Source organism: Lates calcarifer, linkage group LG21, assembly GCF_001640805.2.
Source record: "Lates calcarifer isolate ASB-BC8 linkage group LG21, TLL_Latcal_v3, whole genome shotgun sequence".
In the NCBI taxonomy this organism is placed as follows: domain Eukaryota; kingdom Metazoa; phylum Chordata; class Actinopteri; family Centropomidae; genus Lates; species Lates calcarifer.
In genome coordinates, this window is record NC_066853.1 from 9152223 (window position 1) to 9169453 (window position 17231).

The following is a 17231-nucleotide window of genomic DNA, read 5'->3' on the forward strand; positions in this document are numbered from 1 at the left end:
TAATTGAAGTGTAGAGGGAAGTGACTCCAGTAAAAACAGTTGATACATCTGTACTATACTGTACACTACGAAGGACTGGGAGGGCCATTGTCAAGTGACAAACTGAGAAAGTCGATGTGTCACTGTAGACTAAAGCAAGAGTGCATGACATACTATAATGTTCAGTGTAGTTTGAAAATGCAGACATAGAATAACAGTGGTTCACTTCAGACCTCAGTCCCTTAATCTCCAGATCAGGATCCAAAACACAACTATTACTTCTGTTGTCAGTTTCCACAGGAATAGCATATGTTGACATGTTTTCCACACACCTTTGTCGTGTATCTGAACCATCAGCCTACATTATAAAGCAAGATTAGCACATCAGCCAGTCAAGTATGTAAACAATAGTTTGCATCCTGATGACGATACAGGCCATGTGATAGACTGGCTAACCCGTCGAGGGTGTACCTCAGCTCTCACCCAATGTCAGCTGGGACTGGCTCCAGGTCCCCCCCCCGTGACCCTCAAAGGATAATAGCTAGTATAGCTATAGCTATAAGTATAGCTAATGGATGGATGAGTGATGATACAGATTTGAATTGGTAACAGAGCTTTGATATTTGGTGTAAGATGAGTTTTATAAATACACTGCTTGGCCTTCAGCTCTTAAACCCAACGAGGGCAATGAGGGACTGAAGTGTGATGACTTTATGTCCACTCACACACTACATACAGGAGTTCAAACTGACCTCTTCATGGATGTCACTGACAGCAACTTTGGCCCATAATGCTGTGCTTGCCAATACTGTATTTAGAAAATATGTGTCCAAATTTGGAGAAACTCTGTGTGGCCACAGCTTATCAGACGTATTCTGATGGAAACCGGATTCAAAGCAGGAAATGCAATGTTGACAATAAAGAGGACAATAAAAGTCTCATAAAATCCCAGTGAGCTGAGTGACATGTAGTGACACATAAGGTCCACTTCTGTGGCTCTCAGAGATGTTTACCAAAAGTTGCCAGTGTTTAATGTAAATGAGCTGTGAACAGATATTTGTCAGACTCAAAGATGCTGGACCGTGGTGGAAACTGGAGTGATGACCATGGCAGGCACGGCAGCCTCATGTTTAATGATTTATAATATTAGCTCATGACTCTGATTGTGACAGTTTGGGCCCAGAACTACTGGTGCATGTTTACACCCCACCCACACAGCTCCTCCAGCAGGATCTTGTTTTTTTCTGTTGAGATACTTAAGAAAATTTTAGCTTGCTTCAGCCATGGGCTGTAGATAACACTGACTAACTAACACTAACACTATTTTTAAGCATGTGCATTTAAAATAATCAGAGTTATATATCAGAGTATAAACTAAACATATATATATATATATACATATATATATATATATATATATATATACCTCATGACCTCAGTTCTAAATCCCAGCTATGGCCACGCTGATATAGCTTGGTCACTTACCAAAAGGAAAATAAAACTGTTTAAGTAATCATCACATTCTGAAGTTTGTTTTTAACCAGTTTAACTTGTGGTTTGGTTCCATTTCAACTGGTAACATAGCATAGATTGAGGAAAAGAGGCCTACTGGGCACAGGCCTCACAGAGCTCCTGTCTGAGGCGACTGCCAACATTTTGCAAACAACTGTAAAGAGACATGAGATGACCACCAAGAGATGCAAAATGACTGCAAAGAGATGGAAAACAACCATATCCAGATGCAAAACTACAAGAAAGAGACATAAAACAATCACTTACAGATGCCAGAAAGAAAGAAATGCTGCCCTAGACAGCTCGCCAATCTATCACAGGACAGATAACCTCGCCTTTGGAATAACACCAGAGAACTCATAAACAGGGGACAGGGAGAGGGACCACAGCAGGTTTGAACCCAGAACCTTTTTTACTATGAACAGCTGCACCACCATGCTGTCCACATGGCTGCATAGTAAGTAGTCACTTTGCTTCCTTTTCAGTCCGAGAGTCTTCCTTCTTTTACATGTTTATGCCCGCAGGAGCTTTTTGTCTCATGCTTTGAGGTATTTCTAAAATACACCTTCCAGGCTGCAAGTCTCCAAAACAAATATTACTCGTAACAGTGTTATAAATGTTTAAATGTTGACAACGCAGGTTAAAATTACTGCATGAAAACGCTCAGACGGTACATCTATGTTTTGAATTGACACCTTTACCCTTATTATGCGGCGCAAGACTCACTGCGCGTGCGTGAATCCGGGTCTAGCGCGCGCCGTTGTCCGGTGCTGCAGCAGCAGCAGGAGCAGCAGTAGTAACAACGTGAGAAGAGCGCGTGCTTCCACTGGAGACGCTTCACAGCAGGTGGGTCCGGGACTTAGTTTAAACAATACTTGCACTCGGTGTTCGTGATATAAAACCAAGTCGAGTGTGATTTCTTTACACTTTTTTTTCTTCGTCTCCTCGCTGAGCTGCTCTTTGTTGTTACAGAGGAGAAGAAAGAAGCAAGACGAGACTTCTACTATGTCTAAGTCGCCAACTTGTTGATGTTGCCTCTGTATTTTACTGCAGCCATTCAGGGTAAGTTTAGCTTTTTATAGTTTTATTGCCTCTTTTCTCATTGAACAATAAAGGAATGTGAGATATGTAGCTAGCTAAGGTATTTGAATCAAACTAATAACAACACGATATTCCCACTGGGCACAGCGTGACTGTGTTGCTTAATGCCAGTCGTATCATACCAGCTACAGATGGCATTTAAGCTCCACTGTGTCATTGTGACATTCCTTTCATAGCTTTTAATAGTTTTTAAGACACCTGAATCCTTCTTACGTGTATTAAAGTATGTACTACAGCCAAGAAAAGGTTGTTAATGAAGGCAATACAGCAGATACACAACAGGGCACTCTTCTTGTCATGGGGGAGGAAGATTTGTGTCGTGTGAAGCTGAAAACAAGTTATTGTTCTTTTAAGAGGAGCTTGCCTGTTATGGTAACACTAGACTCGTTGCATCCGAATTCCTCTGAATCCTCAGTGAACATGTTCTCTTCTCTGCTAAACAAGCAGAACCAATGCGCCCTCAGGCAAAGCACTAACCTGATGCAAGGTGACATGCTGCCTGCCTCAGGGCGCTGAGGTTTTATGATGCGTATACCAGGTGTGAATACAAGTGACAGCATCAGAACAAACATCAGAGCAAATTAAAAAGGATGCCAGAAAATTAAGATAATTGTTGTGCAGAACATCTCACAAAACCACCAAAATGAGGAAACTGCCAATTGGTGCAGTTTTTTAGCTTGAAATAATACAGATAAAACATTTAAACAATGTCCATTTTTGGGCAAATATTTGATCTTATTCACAAATCATGACCAGACTAGATTAGAGTTTGTAAATTGAAGTGGACCATTAGATAAATATTTTACAATAGAATCACAGTTAGGAGTATTAAGAGCAACAGGATAGACAGTTGTATGTTCTGTTTGTTCCTATTTGTGGATACTGTTAGGAGTCTTGCACTGGCTTTGGCTTTTGTTGTCAGTACAGCATCACTGATATGATCAAAGTTGTACGGCAACTAGCAGTGTCTCCTCAGAATAACCATCTGTCTCTATATCTGTATCAGCCATCTGATAATCCCCAGTACAACAAGAACAGGCCCACACTGATGTTTTAAAGCAACAGGAGATTGAGTTTAAAGTTTGCTGAGAACAAATAGTGACAGGAAGAAGCATCCTCAAGGTACACCATCAGAGCAGGTAGTACAGGTGACAAAGAGGTAGTGCTCACCAACAAGAGCTCCCTGTCAGAGTGAAGAGAAAGAATCTGTTTTTGTAATTAACTGATTAATTGTTCAGTCTAAATAGGGAAAAAGAGCTATCACAGTTTCCTTAAGTGAAGGTTGTGTTTTAGATTGTTCCAAAAAACTGTTATTATTCAGGTTACTGTCACCTAAGATTAAGAAAAATAGCAAATCCCCACAACTGAGAAGTTGGAAATCCATCATTTCTGGTATTATTGCTTGAAAAATGACTTTAATGACTGATTAATGAAGGATTCTGTAGATCATCAGTTACATACATCATTTTTGCCTGTACAACAGCGGAAATGCAGATGAAATTTATATTACAGAAATCACTTTATCACTTTTATAGCACCAAGCAGGTCAGTGCCTAAGTCCAGTAAAAACAAGTTGTTCCATCACAGATGTCATAACCCTGAATCATTTAGATGGGCTGTCATGTGTAAAGACCTGGCACACTCGCCATGGGACTTCTGGCATAGTTGCTGTGTTTTTAGAGAAGATTCCTTTCTGCCAGGCAGTGGTCAGGCTTCTGTGGATGCTTTGTCTGTCTGACTGGAAACAGACTTAATGTAACACTGGTTTAGAGACACACAGACAGAGACCGAGGAGTGATACCCGGGTAGAGAGACAGAGACAGAGTCAAAGTTGGATTATAGGACACAGTAAGTGCACAGCATTATCTGACAGAGTAAATAAGCTAAAACTCAATGACAGCCTTTAAATTGGTAATTTAAATGTTTGAATGCTCTAAACCTGCCTTCTCTGGTCTGAGTGGGAGTTTGAGGGACGACTCCAGTAGTTTGTCTAAATTGGGAACCGTGGTGACCAGAGCTGATGCTTAAAAAAATTCTGTATAATTCTCCAACATTGCCCAAGATGCCTGGGCTATCAGTCACTGAAGACAGTAAAGACTTTTCCTTTCTTTTTGTCCTGTCTTTGCACCTTACTGACTCTACTTTCACTGGGACTGCATTCACATCCCTTTTGCACCACAAACCCATGACAACAGCCACCACAGGGCAACAGGCTAACTGCTACTTACTGCTCTCTGTTAAGCTTTTGATGACTTATTTTGTGCCTGACGAAAAGGTGTGTTTCAAACTGTTACAGCAACTTGCACCAACTCATGTTTGGAAAAACATGTTTTTCTTTTATTAACATTAGAAGGAACCAATAACAGTTACTTTTCAAGGGTATAAACAAGTGCCTAGACAGCAACAAAAGTTTAAAATATTTGTGTGTGCCTGGGATATTTATGTGTTATCAGCGAGCCTTTATTATTTTAATAATAGGCACGTGTAGAACAGGAATAAGAGAGAAACAAATGAAAATAACAATTGATTCTGATACAACTTTACAGTTTGTTGTAAATCTGACCCTGTGGCCTCTGAATTTAAAACTCTGGCCATGTAATCTTGCTGTCAGCTGTTCATGGAGTGCAGATGTAGATGGCAGTTGAGAGGTCTGGAACCAGGCTGATAAAATGCTCAAAAATAAACTGAAATCTGGAAATTTCCACAGCATCATTTAGACCAAAATGACGTTGGCAAAATGGCTACGTCACTAGCTGCTGAGAAATTATTCCAAAACCAAACAAAATAGCCTCACCGCCCCCTTCTTAACCACAAATTAGCTAATATGAACATGACACCAGGCTTAATGAAATGAGTAAAATGGAGTGGCTGTTCAGTTTGATGATTGTACTAGAGGGAACCTTGTGGTGTATCCTCTTCCTCTAGGTTTCAGTGACCAATGACCCAGTGGCCTGTCTCTGTACTTTACTTCTTTCATTAGTGCTGCGTTCACTTCCCCTGTGTTTGGCAACCACTTGACAAGAATCACACAGAGAACAACCTGAACTGCTGCCTGTCAGTTTTTACAAGCATTACCAAGTCCTCCGTCCAAATCCTTACGGCGACATGCATCAACATGTTTTTGTCTACAAGTTACGGCAAATAATCACAAAATGAGTGCTGTGTACAACCACCTTCAGCCTCCGGTGTGATCTATATTACTTTTGAAGCATTTCTGTGGACCAGAGGTAACTGGTTTCACATTTTTGTTTGGTAGATTTATGCATAAAGCTCTGTCTACCTGTGCAATAATGCCCATATTTGTACTTAAAGCTTTTACATATCTTCTGTGGAAATTAAACAGTTAGTACAAACAGTTTTTTTTTTTTAGCTTGACTGCATGTGCTGCTTGCTTTGTACGTGTGAGATAGCCTTTGTTCTCCAAGTTGTTTATTAAGACCGCTGATTGATTGCAGTTGGGTTTCATGCAACAAGCAATTGTTTTGTTCTCTTTTTGAGCATATGGCAAGCACTGTACTTGTGTTGAACAGCCTTCCTCATCACCCTTGTATCCATTTATGGTGCAGCTGATTGGTTTAAAATGTCTCCTGTGTAACAGCCACAGTGTGTGTCCTCAGGATTGATAGACTTGTATCAACCAGCACCATATTAGCTTAGATAATTAGTGAAGTGTTCTTTTTTCTAATTAAGACAATACCATGTACTCTGTATGTTCTGCCACTGGAGTAATGTAATAATGTTTGTTGTTTATCACCACAAACAGGATGTTTATGTTTGTGCGCTGGTGTGTATGTGGTAAGTGAATGTGTGTTGTCTGTATAGCAGGTGATTGTATGTCTGCAAACATGTGATTGTACTGTGAAGTGTCTAATGTGTTGTACTGATTTTAGTTTCCTTACTGGTGTACTTTGTGTACCATTTTTTTCAAATACATTACAGCCAAAGCATGAGTGTGTCTACATGTGATAGCCTGTCTGTATGTGTGTGTGTTTATGTGTGTGTCAGTAAATGATGTGCGCTGTATTTCAGCAGAGGGCCAGGGAGTGAGGATCAGCACACATGAATCATTGATTAGCGCGGCCAGGGGCAGTAGAGATCAGAGATGGGAAAGTAATTAGAGCTGAATGGTTCCCTGCTGTCTCTCTTCAACTCAATATCTCCCTCCTCTGTTCATTTACATCACCTGCTCTGTGCATATTACAGACAGAGTGTCTGTGAGTACAGTCACTCATTATATGTCTTTATGTGCCCTTATCTGTTACCTGCGTTTTTTTAGATTAGATTACGTTCCAGGGAAGAACTCTGTAGCCCAACAGACAGATACAGAGTGGCTACCACAGCTAATGAATACAGATTATTTTGTATACGAGTGAAAATATATAGTGGTAATGTTAGTTTAAACAGAAGAGTCTAATCTGTATTTTTGTGTGCATATTTGCATGTGTTCAGTAGAAAAGTAGTCATAGAATTGCTTTTTGTTAAACGATAACACTTAGTGTGTGAATGATTAAGTTAATATTAATAGTTGTTTAAATCAAACACAAATGTCAAACATTTGTGTGATTTTTCTCTCTTATATCTGTAAATTGATTATTTTTGGTATTGGACTGTCGACTTGTCAAAACAATTTAAAGATGTCCCTTTGTTGTTTCAGCAATTATGATGGACACGTTCACATTTTCTTAATTAATCATTCTTAGTTAATCAGTTGTAGAATTCATCTTTTGAGCACACTGGGCAGCAAACCATGCTGGAAACACAAGATTGACATATTATCATCTTTCTAACGTTGATATGGCAAATTAGTCGGCAAACAATTTTCTGTAAACGCATTCAGCAGATAAAGAGCAGAATAAGCATTCATTTGGAGCCACGTCTCTGTCTGCTTGATGAATGTAAGTCCAGTATTCGCTCTTATGAACTTTATTTTGGTCTCCACCAACTCCAAGCCAACATATCTGGCTCTTTAATGTGCTCACTGGGTGCTGGTAATACATAGTGAAATAAGTAATCTGAGCTTTTTACCTTACCAAAAAAAAAAAAAAAAAGCTGATGGTAAACCAAAACAATGAAGTAGTGGGTTCAAAAAACCTGATGGTACCATTAAAACTTTATATGTGGCGTCTGATTTATAACCCTGTTGGGTTTATGTTCAGTCATTAATCTCCTATATTTGTCCTGAGCCCTAGTCATGTTCTTGCAATCGTGGTTTATAAATAATCTTGCGTCACCTTCATGTCTGCCTTCTGGCAGGCCTGAGGACAGAAAGTATGCAGCAGCATGTCTCTCTTGTCAAAGCATGTGTGTGAGAGAGAGATAAACAGTGTGCAGAGGGAGCGTCTGTCAGTGACGCTGACGTTTACCTCTGTTGCAGGGCTGTGGGCGTGTGCTCACACTGTATCACTTGTCATTATGAGAATCCTAGTAACTTTTAATATGTTTCCATCATGATAGATGCCTAAAGGTGTATGAGGTTTTTATATTCCAGTAGTTAATGGCTTTTTGAACAAAATGCATTATGGGCTGTTGTATTAGCTGTGGTCTCATTTAAACTGAGATATTCTCACTCCATAGCATTTAGGCTGTACTGGTAACAAATAGTGTTTAACTGAACAGCCAGCCAAGGGGATAAAGATGTGGATTTAGTCCAGTTTGTCCTGGACTAAATCCAATGTTTGCAGGGCTCAAAGTGACTGCTTTGCTGTGATTTTTTTTTTTTTTTTTAATATTAATGATATGAATCAAGCAAATATGAGTAAACTATGGGTGTGTGCTCATGCTGTATGACATGTCATTAGGTGTCTTTTTATAGCTGAGAGCAGGCAGGGGAATTAGCTCAAATGGTAGAGCGCTCGCTTAGCATGCGAGAGGTAGCGGGATCGATGCCCGCATTCTCCAATAAGCTTTTTGACTGTAGACATAAACACTACAATGCTGGATTTCTACAGACTGTCAAATGTACCAGTTAGAGGAGTATGAAAGAGTTGTCCTTGCTCGCTTAGCTGAATAAATGGCATTGTAGATAGCCTATAATCTCTGCTCATCTTAACCTTTACATTTGCTGTTTACAGCTCTCTTCTTTCTCAGACAAATGGTATGAAGTGATTGAGTAGGATTAGGATTTGACGTCTTCTAAAACTCAGAGGGGTGCAGTTATAACACCTTGCTAATGGTGCTCTGGAATCGGTGTCTGTTTTCCCACAGAGGGATTTAAGGTAAAGATGTATGGACATGTTTCAGGAAACCTGCCAAAAATAAGTAGTACGCGACCAGGAAAATGCTCACTGCAGTGAGTCATAGAGCAAAAGTAAAAATGAGGCCTTCACACCCACAATGACACAGCCAAATCAATTCCTGCGAAGTTTCAGTGAGCAATGTTTTAATTAGAGTTTACCAGTAGTGTCAGGATGTAGTAAACATGTGACCTGGAATGACTCCATTACATGAACTGCTTTTGCTTTTATGTTCTGAGAATCATGTCTAAAAATAGTCTTAACTATTAACTGCTCTTGCAAACCTCTTTCATTTGAGTCATTTTCTGTCTAAACTCTTTGCCTGATTTTTGGAAGAGCAATATCTATTTACACTTATGCTTTAATGTGTCAACAAATATTCAGTCAGTTTGTGGAGTAACGTGGGACTATCTGTCTGTCTGTGTTTATTGATGTGCATTATTGTGCTTATCTATTATACCACTATTAAACTCAAGATCAGTTCAGAATAGGAAATGGATATAGCCTGGAGAGTAGCTGTGAGCAAACACTTAAAACAGAAGCCATCAGAGGCTCCCACACAGACACAGACACAGAGTGCAGATATGATTACATAGAGCCCTGCGATTAATGTTTGCTCTCTAGAGTGTTTGAAAATGGGAAACATGACCATATCAAATACACACACACACACACACACACACACACACACACACACACACACACACACACACTCTTTGGCAGTGCTTTACTCTGTATGCTTTTCATGCTGATGGGACACTGTAGCAGCAGAAACATACTCAATCATCATGAAAACCACAGAAGAATAACTGTTACTGAAAGTGAAATGGGAGTCTGAGGAGTGCATATTTTCCTCCAGTAAATATTTCAGTTTGAACTGATCATATATATTGATATGGTCTGTTTGAGTGTAACAGTTTAACATATACGGTAAATTAAAATAGAGATGATGGCTGCAGATCTCTGTACAACACAGAGAATCAAATAGACCAAAGAGAGGTTTTATATTTCTGTTTACTCCTTCTCCCCAAGTAATTTAAAAAGAAACTGACACTCAACTCTCAGCTGTTAATTGATTTTTCATGAGCAATATCCTTCTTTATTAACATATGATTAGCTCCACCACAGTGCCAGTCCTAATGAGGTGTAGATGTACAATATGGGAGTCAGATCTGTGCCTGTTTCAGTTGGCAGATCTCAGCTGTTCTTCCTGCTTTACTTTGTAAACTGATGATTTTCTTGCTAGGGCATGTAAGATCCAGAAGTCAGACAAGAAAGGTGTGTGGCGTTCATCACACTAGGTACCTGGAAGTTGGCCTTAGTGAGTGGGTGAGTGAGTGCTAAAGGCAGGATTAAGCACGCAGCTGTCCTTAAGCGGCACCTTTGACAAAAGTCTTTCTTTACTATCATAAAAAGATAAGCATTGACAGAGACTTATGGACTTCTCAAGGACACTAAAATGCCAAAAGCTTGATTATTTGAATGAGTGTTATGATGTCATTGGGCTTTAACATTGCCTAGAAAGTTGAACTCATTCTCAAGTCAAGACACATTAATGAACAAATCAAAACTCTAAATTATAAATTTAAGTACGTCATCAGCAAATAAGGCCGACTGCAGTGTATTTTTCCAAAACCTTTGCTATTCCTTTGTGACGGCTCCCTCCAGCCCCTCCTCTCCTTCAATTACTCTACCAGGAGTTATGAAATCATGCATCACTGTTGTTCTCACAAAACCCGTACGGCACACACTCTTTTTTTTTTTTTTTTTAAGGAAGAAAAACCAAACACATTTACGTACTCGTACAGTTGTATATATATACACACACGCAGGCTTTTCAGCTGGTGGGTTGTTAGTTGTGAAATGCCATGAGTCACAGGCTGACAGGGCTTTGGAGGAAGTGACTTAAGCCAATCACTTTACTTGCCCACATGCCACCATGAAGGAAATGTATATGAGTGATGTTGGTGGTGGGAGCAGCAATTAAGATTGTTGATTAATCTGTGTGTGTAACAGCCTGTTCCAGACAGTGTGAGTTGTGAGTGGGAGACCAGACAGTCTGCAGTGGTTTTCATTTCAACACTCGCAGCTCCAACTTGTTAGAAAATGATGGAAGGATTAAATTATCATATCTAATGAGCTGGTTCTTATTTTATTACCATTATGTATTTTGAGTATTTTTATCTCAGAGATGCAAAATATTGTGCTTTGGGCCTCCAATTCATTATAGTGATAACTGTAGCTTGTTTGCAGTGCTGTATTTAAAAACCTATGATTGATGAGGTGACATGCTATAAGGTACTGTTAAGTGTTAATTCACTGGTTTTTTTTTTTTGCTTGTTACCCCTTTAAAAGAAGCAGTGTGTTTTAAAGCTCTGGGCATTTTATGGGAATCCCAGTGAGTATAATTTGTTCCCATTATGATTGGGTTTTTACCTGCCGAAAGCTAAAAGTGGTGAAACAGGTATATGATGTCTTTTATTCCATCAGCTAATGGCTTTCTCTTGCTTTAAACTGGGATATTCCCACTTGCATTTAGAATTGTACTGGTATCTCATAGCAATTAACTAAACAGTTAGGCCCGGGGGGATACGGATGTGGACTTAGCCCAGTTGGTCCTAGACTAAATCCAGTGTTTGCAAGGTTTAAGGTGTCTGCTTCACTGTGATTTTTCAAATGTTGATGGTATGAATCATACAAATGCTGATCTCTTGTGCCCTCTTGTGGAGTTTCTTTCTCTCTTTCTGTCTTTATCAGCATTTGAACATCCATAAAATCCAGAATTTTATTCATTCACATGCTTACCTAGAAAAAAAATACATCATTGCTGTTGTTTTTGTTTCAATTCAAGTATTGACATTATTGCGACTGTAACAACCCCCTCGTGTCTCTGCCGATCTCTATTCCAGAATGTGAAGATGCCACATCCTGTCGACTCCCTCCCCACGGAAACTCTCATCTCTAAAACCTTCTCCTTGGACTTCTTTTCTACCAGCGTAGGCCCCACAGAGCCCTACGCAGCGGATGGCCTCATCGCCAGCACCAGTAATGTTGGCAACATCAGCGGGATAGGCATCCCCCGCTGCACGTATAAGGAAGACTTTAAACGTATTTTACTCCCTGCTGTGTACACTGTTGTCTTTCTGCTCGGCCTTCCTCTCAATGCTGCTGTCATACTGAAGATATGGAGGACGAGGCCCAATCTGTCCAAGAACAACATCTATATGCTCAACTTGGCCATAGCCGACTTTCTGTATGTGATGTCACTTCCCCTGCTCATCTACAACTACGGCAGTCATGACTACTGGCCCTTTGGGGAGCTTGCTTGTAAGCTGGTCAGGTTTCAGTTCTACAGGTGAGACACTTGACTGAGTATTAACTTATTATCTCTGTATACAGCTGTATGTTTCAAGTATTCCACCATTTTGAACTCTCCAGTTAAATGAGGATACTTTGTCTTTCTCAAGTTTTCAATGTGTGTCAAAGGCTCTAAGTTGTCAGACCACATCTAAAGGTACAAGTGGGTCTGAAAGGCCAACATTTGAAGGTGGTGTGAAAAGAATTCTGATTGATAAGATTTAACTAAACATTTTTTTCTTTTCTGCTTTCCTCTCTTAGTAATTTGCATGGCAGCATCCTCTTTCTCACCTGCATCAGTGTGCAGCGCTACGTGGGCATCTGCCATCCTCTGGCGATGTGGCACAAGCAGGGTGGTCGCAGGATGGCGTGGTGTATCTGCGCGGGGGTTTGGTTGGTGGTCGCCATCCTGTGTGCGCCAACTTTTCACTTCGCTGCAACAGGAATCCAGCGCAACCGCACAGTGTGCTACGATTTAAGCACGCCAAAGCGTTCAGTGGACTATTACCCTTACGGTATGACTCTGACCTGCCTTGGGTTCTTGGTTCCTTTTATGGGTGTGATGGTGTGTTACTGCCGGATGGCCCACATCCTCTGCCGCCCAGTGTCATACCAGGGGGTCACGATGGCAACCGGGGAGAAACGGGAAAAGGCGGTGAGGATGATCATTGTGGTGGCAGCAGTGTTCTGCATAAGCTTCCTGCCATTTCATCTGACCAAGACCATGTACCTGGTGATACGCACCCTGCCTGGTGTGCCCTGCGAGACCAGAAACTTGTTTTCAATCATCTATAAGAGCACCAGGCCATTTGCCAGCATGAACAGCTTTCTGGACCCTATTCTGTTTTATTTCACCCAGCCGCGATACCGCAGGAGCACCAAGAGGTTTATGCTGAGAGTCACCACTCTCAGGGACAAGGGCACCAGCGTGTGAGCAAAAAAGAAATCATATACTGCATCAGTATTTCTTAAAGCCTTGTTGGTGCACCACTGGCGGATCCTAGGATGCTGCAAAGTCCTACATGTATTGGTTGCTGAGTTTCTTTAAATGCTTTTCCCCATGTTGCTGTACCTGTATTGCTGCTCCTAAAGCACTGTAACAAAGAACTGTACCCTCCTAAGAGTCTAAAAAATTTAGAGGCACTCACTTATCAAGAGGCCTTCTGAAAATCATATACTTCTAGTTAGTTAGTCTACTAGTTGTGTCATCTTGAATTGGCATTACCCATCACACACTATGAGTGTATTTTATTGGGGGAATTCAAGCATTTTGGACGCTTGTCATTGACATTCTTGATTCTGTATTGTCTTTATTTAATTTTTTTGTGGCTGAGGAATACTGTAACATGTACTGAGTGTATCATCAGCAGACGAAGGCATTCATATCCTGAATTGTCCCCTTTATGTGTGAAATGTTTGCTCTCAGTCTCCACTGTGCACTGGGTAGTAGATGAGAAACTTATTTCTTTTTTTTTGTAAATTATTTTTAATTTTTGTTTCACACTGTGAAGTGCACAGTAGGGTTTTTTCCCACTCCAGTAGATCTCAACAGGTTGTATGGGACTTTGCATGGAAGATGATTTTTAGATATGTGTGATGTGGAAGTGGAGATATACATGGTGAAAGAGAGGAGGACAGAACAATTTTGGGATAAAATCACAGTGGGACTTGCTCAAAGTGACTGTAAACGTTTATGACTGCATGTTGGAACTGCATGAAGTACCTGTGTGTGAAAATGAACTGGTACTGAGGAGAAACAAACACAGAACTGCAAAAACATAGCAGTTGAAGTAATGAGATCAAGATTGAAAATGTATAATGTGTGTGCATTTTTATATCAAAGTAGTATAGTATTATACTTTCATATGAAGGTTTACACAGTTTTTTTCCCTTTATAAATGACATGTCTTCTCAAAATTATCCAAGTTCTAGAGCTTGTTGTTGCATGTTTTCACCACTGGATGGTGTGTGCACCCCCCTACTGTAACACTGCTGCACTGAAATATTGGCTCTGTGTTTTCGAAATAGAATTTCTCATTAACATATCATCCAGTAAGAATTATATTTTATTTACAACACTTGGGGGCAAACAGATGCCAACAAAACTGTACAGTATATATCCAGCTCATAGCACGCAAAATATGCCATCAGTGCACATTTAAGGAAGGGAAAAAATGCAGTTTATGGATCCTAAGGCAGGGTCTACACAACCCTGCACTTTTCCACTTCCTGTGAGTGTGTGAATCATTTTTCCACGAAATAAGGATTTCTGTTCCAATACATCACCTCTGTTGGTGGATGTTAGGTGTTGTACAGATGATAAAGACAAAATAATAGGCAATGGAGACCGTTATGAAAAGAGGTACTCTAGAGTGCATGTGAACTGTGTGGTACTGGAGGGAATTTTCATTCATAAACTTCCCTCTGTTGTTTTTATGGAGTCATACCAAGTAACTGAATTACTAAGTTTATTATTTGGTTATCTTAAATGTTCATGAAATGAACAAACATGCATTGTAAATGGCCATACTGATGTTTGTAGTAACTGCATTGCGCTGTTGATCTGATTTTGTGTCGCACTTACTATTAACATCAAATGAAACCTGATTAGAAAATGTGCCTGAGGTGGATAGTTTCATGTTGAATGTGTTAATTTAAGTAATCCAGTATCTCTTAATCCAAAATTTACACCAGGCTCTCCCAAACTCAAGATCAAGATGTCACAAGGACCTCTCTGATTTGACAATTTGAAATTCTGACATTACTGACATTACTAGAAGAATCCTTCTAAATTCAGATTTTTACATTTAGGCAGCTTTACTACCTAGATCGTTCAAATTTACAACTATAGTTTTGAGTTTTGCACCTGTGAGGAAAGAACTGTTGTGCATATTGGGTCAATGTGAACATGTAATTTCCATGCATTTTAGATGTAGTGAACATTCTGACCACAATGTGAAGTTAAAAATGTTAAGAACATCATACTGTGTGTATTTCTATATAGCATACATTTTCAATAATGTAGTAATGTACTGTACACCATGCTCCTGGCTTTAGCAAAGAGTGACTACACAGACTTGTTTTTGTGTCTATGGTCAAATATTTGTCATATCTAATTAGAATTTTTTCCCCTCTCAACTAATTGTCTGAAACGTGTTGTGTGTGGTCAGTTTAGAGAGATCCAGATGTCTGTTTACTGTGCCAACATGTTTGTGTCTGTCAGTATTACTTAGAAGAAGATTTTTGTAAAATACTTTAAACCAGAAATAGAATTTTATTTTTGTTACATATAGATGTTGATATTGATGAAAAGTAACATTTGTTTTTAACATTTTATAGTGTTTTTTTAATTGCCATGCAGAGTCCTTGAGTTGCTTGTGAAAATGTTTTGGTTGTTGTCGTTATGGAAAACTAACTGAAAGCAGACATTAAAATAGTCATGCAAACAATCATAAATGCCTTCTCCTTTATTTGGATAGAAATAACTGTTTACTCTCCCTGTCCTCTCAGGTTGTTTAGACAATGATAGGCGTTGCTTTTATCATTAACCTTTTGCTGTACGTATCGTATCTATCTAAGAGTTAGATGATGATGGAATTAATTTTTCCAACATAAAGGTTATTCTATGTAATTTCCCCCAATCTTGTGCAGATTTCTTTGTAATTTACCACTCAAAATTCACATTACCCCAAAACTTAGATGTAAGTTTTGAAACTGAGTAAAGATGAACCTTAAAAATAGCCAACAGCTGCTGAGTGTGAAGTGGAAATACTTGAAATACTGGAGCAGCTCTTCGTGGTTAATTGGTTAAATTTGTGTAGTAAATTTCCCATCAAATTATTAAAGTACTGAATTCTGCTGCGGTGATGCAGAACTGGAGACAGATTCTGTGAGTTCATTAAACGCAGCACCCAAACTAACTGTACTACAGATAGTAACGCGTCCATTATCACCAATGACATGACATTATTCGCCTGTGGAGGGCGCTGCTGCTCCTCTCTCAGCGAATGTTACACAGAATTCCCCCCTGGAACAAAAGGACCTGTTAACCAGACGGCCACATGGGAACCACCACAGAGGGGTTATTGTGCGTGAGTGAAAACTTTTTTCTTTGCCCCCCCTCCACCTCTCCCCTGATTGCTGACACACTAATTCACCAACACCATCATAACACACTGTGGTGTAGAACTATTGCTGAATATGCACTCACCAATGTAGTGTGTAAGGTACTGAAACAGTGTGCATGATTCTCTGGTTTCCTCTGTGAGTCTTTACCTCTACAACCACGTTCAGTATTTTTTTATTTTTTTTTTTTTTTTTTTTACTATATCTCAGAAATCTATTTTTTTTAAAGTGATACTCTCCAAGGAATATTTCTTAGTTTTACAAAAATGCTGCAGGTCCACAACTTAGCTCCCAATTTTTTTTTTCAGCACTCAACTCCTGACAGTGCTGCTGTCTTTTTCGCAAGGGAAAGAGCTATAATTACATCCAGTTTGTCCACAGTATCTGCCTTCTCCTATCAAAAAAGAAAAAGCTTTTCCTCTCAATCCCCGAGGGGGCTATGACAGCCCCTATACCCCTAGTCCCGCCCACCCCTCTCTGCCCTATCTCAGGCATTAACATGCAAAAAAAACAACATAAGTCACGGAAAACCAAATCATGTCAAAATAAGGAATCCACAAACAGTTTTAGGAATTAACTCTGGGTGATGCATCCGGCCCGTGCAGGCGTGCAACCCTGGCGATGGGCAGAGGTTTGGAGAAAGTAAGGGATTACAATGGAAAAGTTGTGTTTGTGAACAGGTTGGGAAAGTTTTGGCCCCAAAAAAGCAGCTTTTCCTGCCTGCACGGATGCGGTTTCGGGGAATCGACAACATGTAAGTTCTGATATCAGAGCAGCAGCCACCTACTTACTATGTGAACACTTTATCACTTGTCTAACCTCGTTCCAGTGTCGATTGAGGCTTTGCCAAGAATTAAGTTTTTTTTTTTTAAAGAGAGATTGTTGTTGGGTTTTCATGCCGTTGTTAGGCGACGAAGGGGGGAA

The 17231-nt window shown here is 39.8% G+C and overlaps 2 protein-coding genes and 1 non-coding gene across 3 annotated transcripts in view; all 3 read left to right on the forward strand.

Moving 5' to 3' along the window:
• Positions 1–1601: 1601 nt before the first annotated feature.
• On the forward strand, positions 1602–15631 carry LOC108890862 (P2Y purinoceptor 3). Its single transcript, XM_018687901.2, has 4 exons — positions 1602–2337; positions 2464–2553; positions 11735–12180; positions 12444–15631. Exons 3-4 carry the CDS (start codon positions 11744–11746, stop codon positions 13114–13116), a joined length of 1110 nt encoding a protein of 369 aa, XP_018543417.1. The 5' UTR covers positions 1602–2337; positions 2464–2553; positions 11735–11743; the 3' UTR covers positions 13117–15631.
• Positions 8418–8490, forward strand: trnaa-agc (transfer RNA alanine (anticodon AGC)). The gene has a single exon. It is a non-coding gene; the product is annotated as a tRNA-Ala (tRNA).
• A 1157-nt stretch (positions 15632–16788) lies between the features above and the next one.
• The window catches only part of LOC108890863 (rho guanine nucleotide exchange factor 17), a 63781-nt gene continuing 63338 nt past the window's right edge, over positions 16789–17231 (forward strand). The window contains exon 1 of the mRNA XM_018687903.2: positions 16789–17061. The gene's annotated coding sequence lies outside the window, so the exon portion shown is untranslated. The remainder of the gene's footprint in view (positions 17062–17231) is intronic.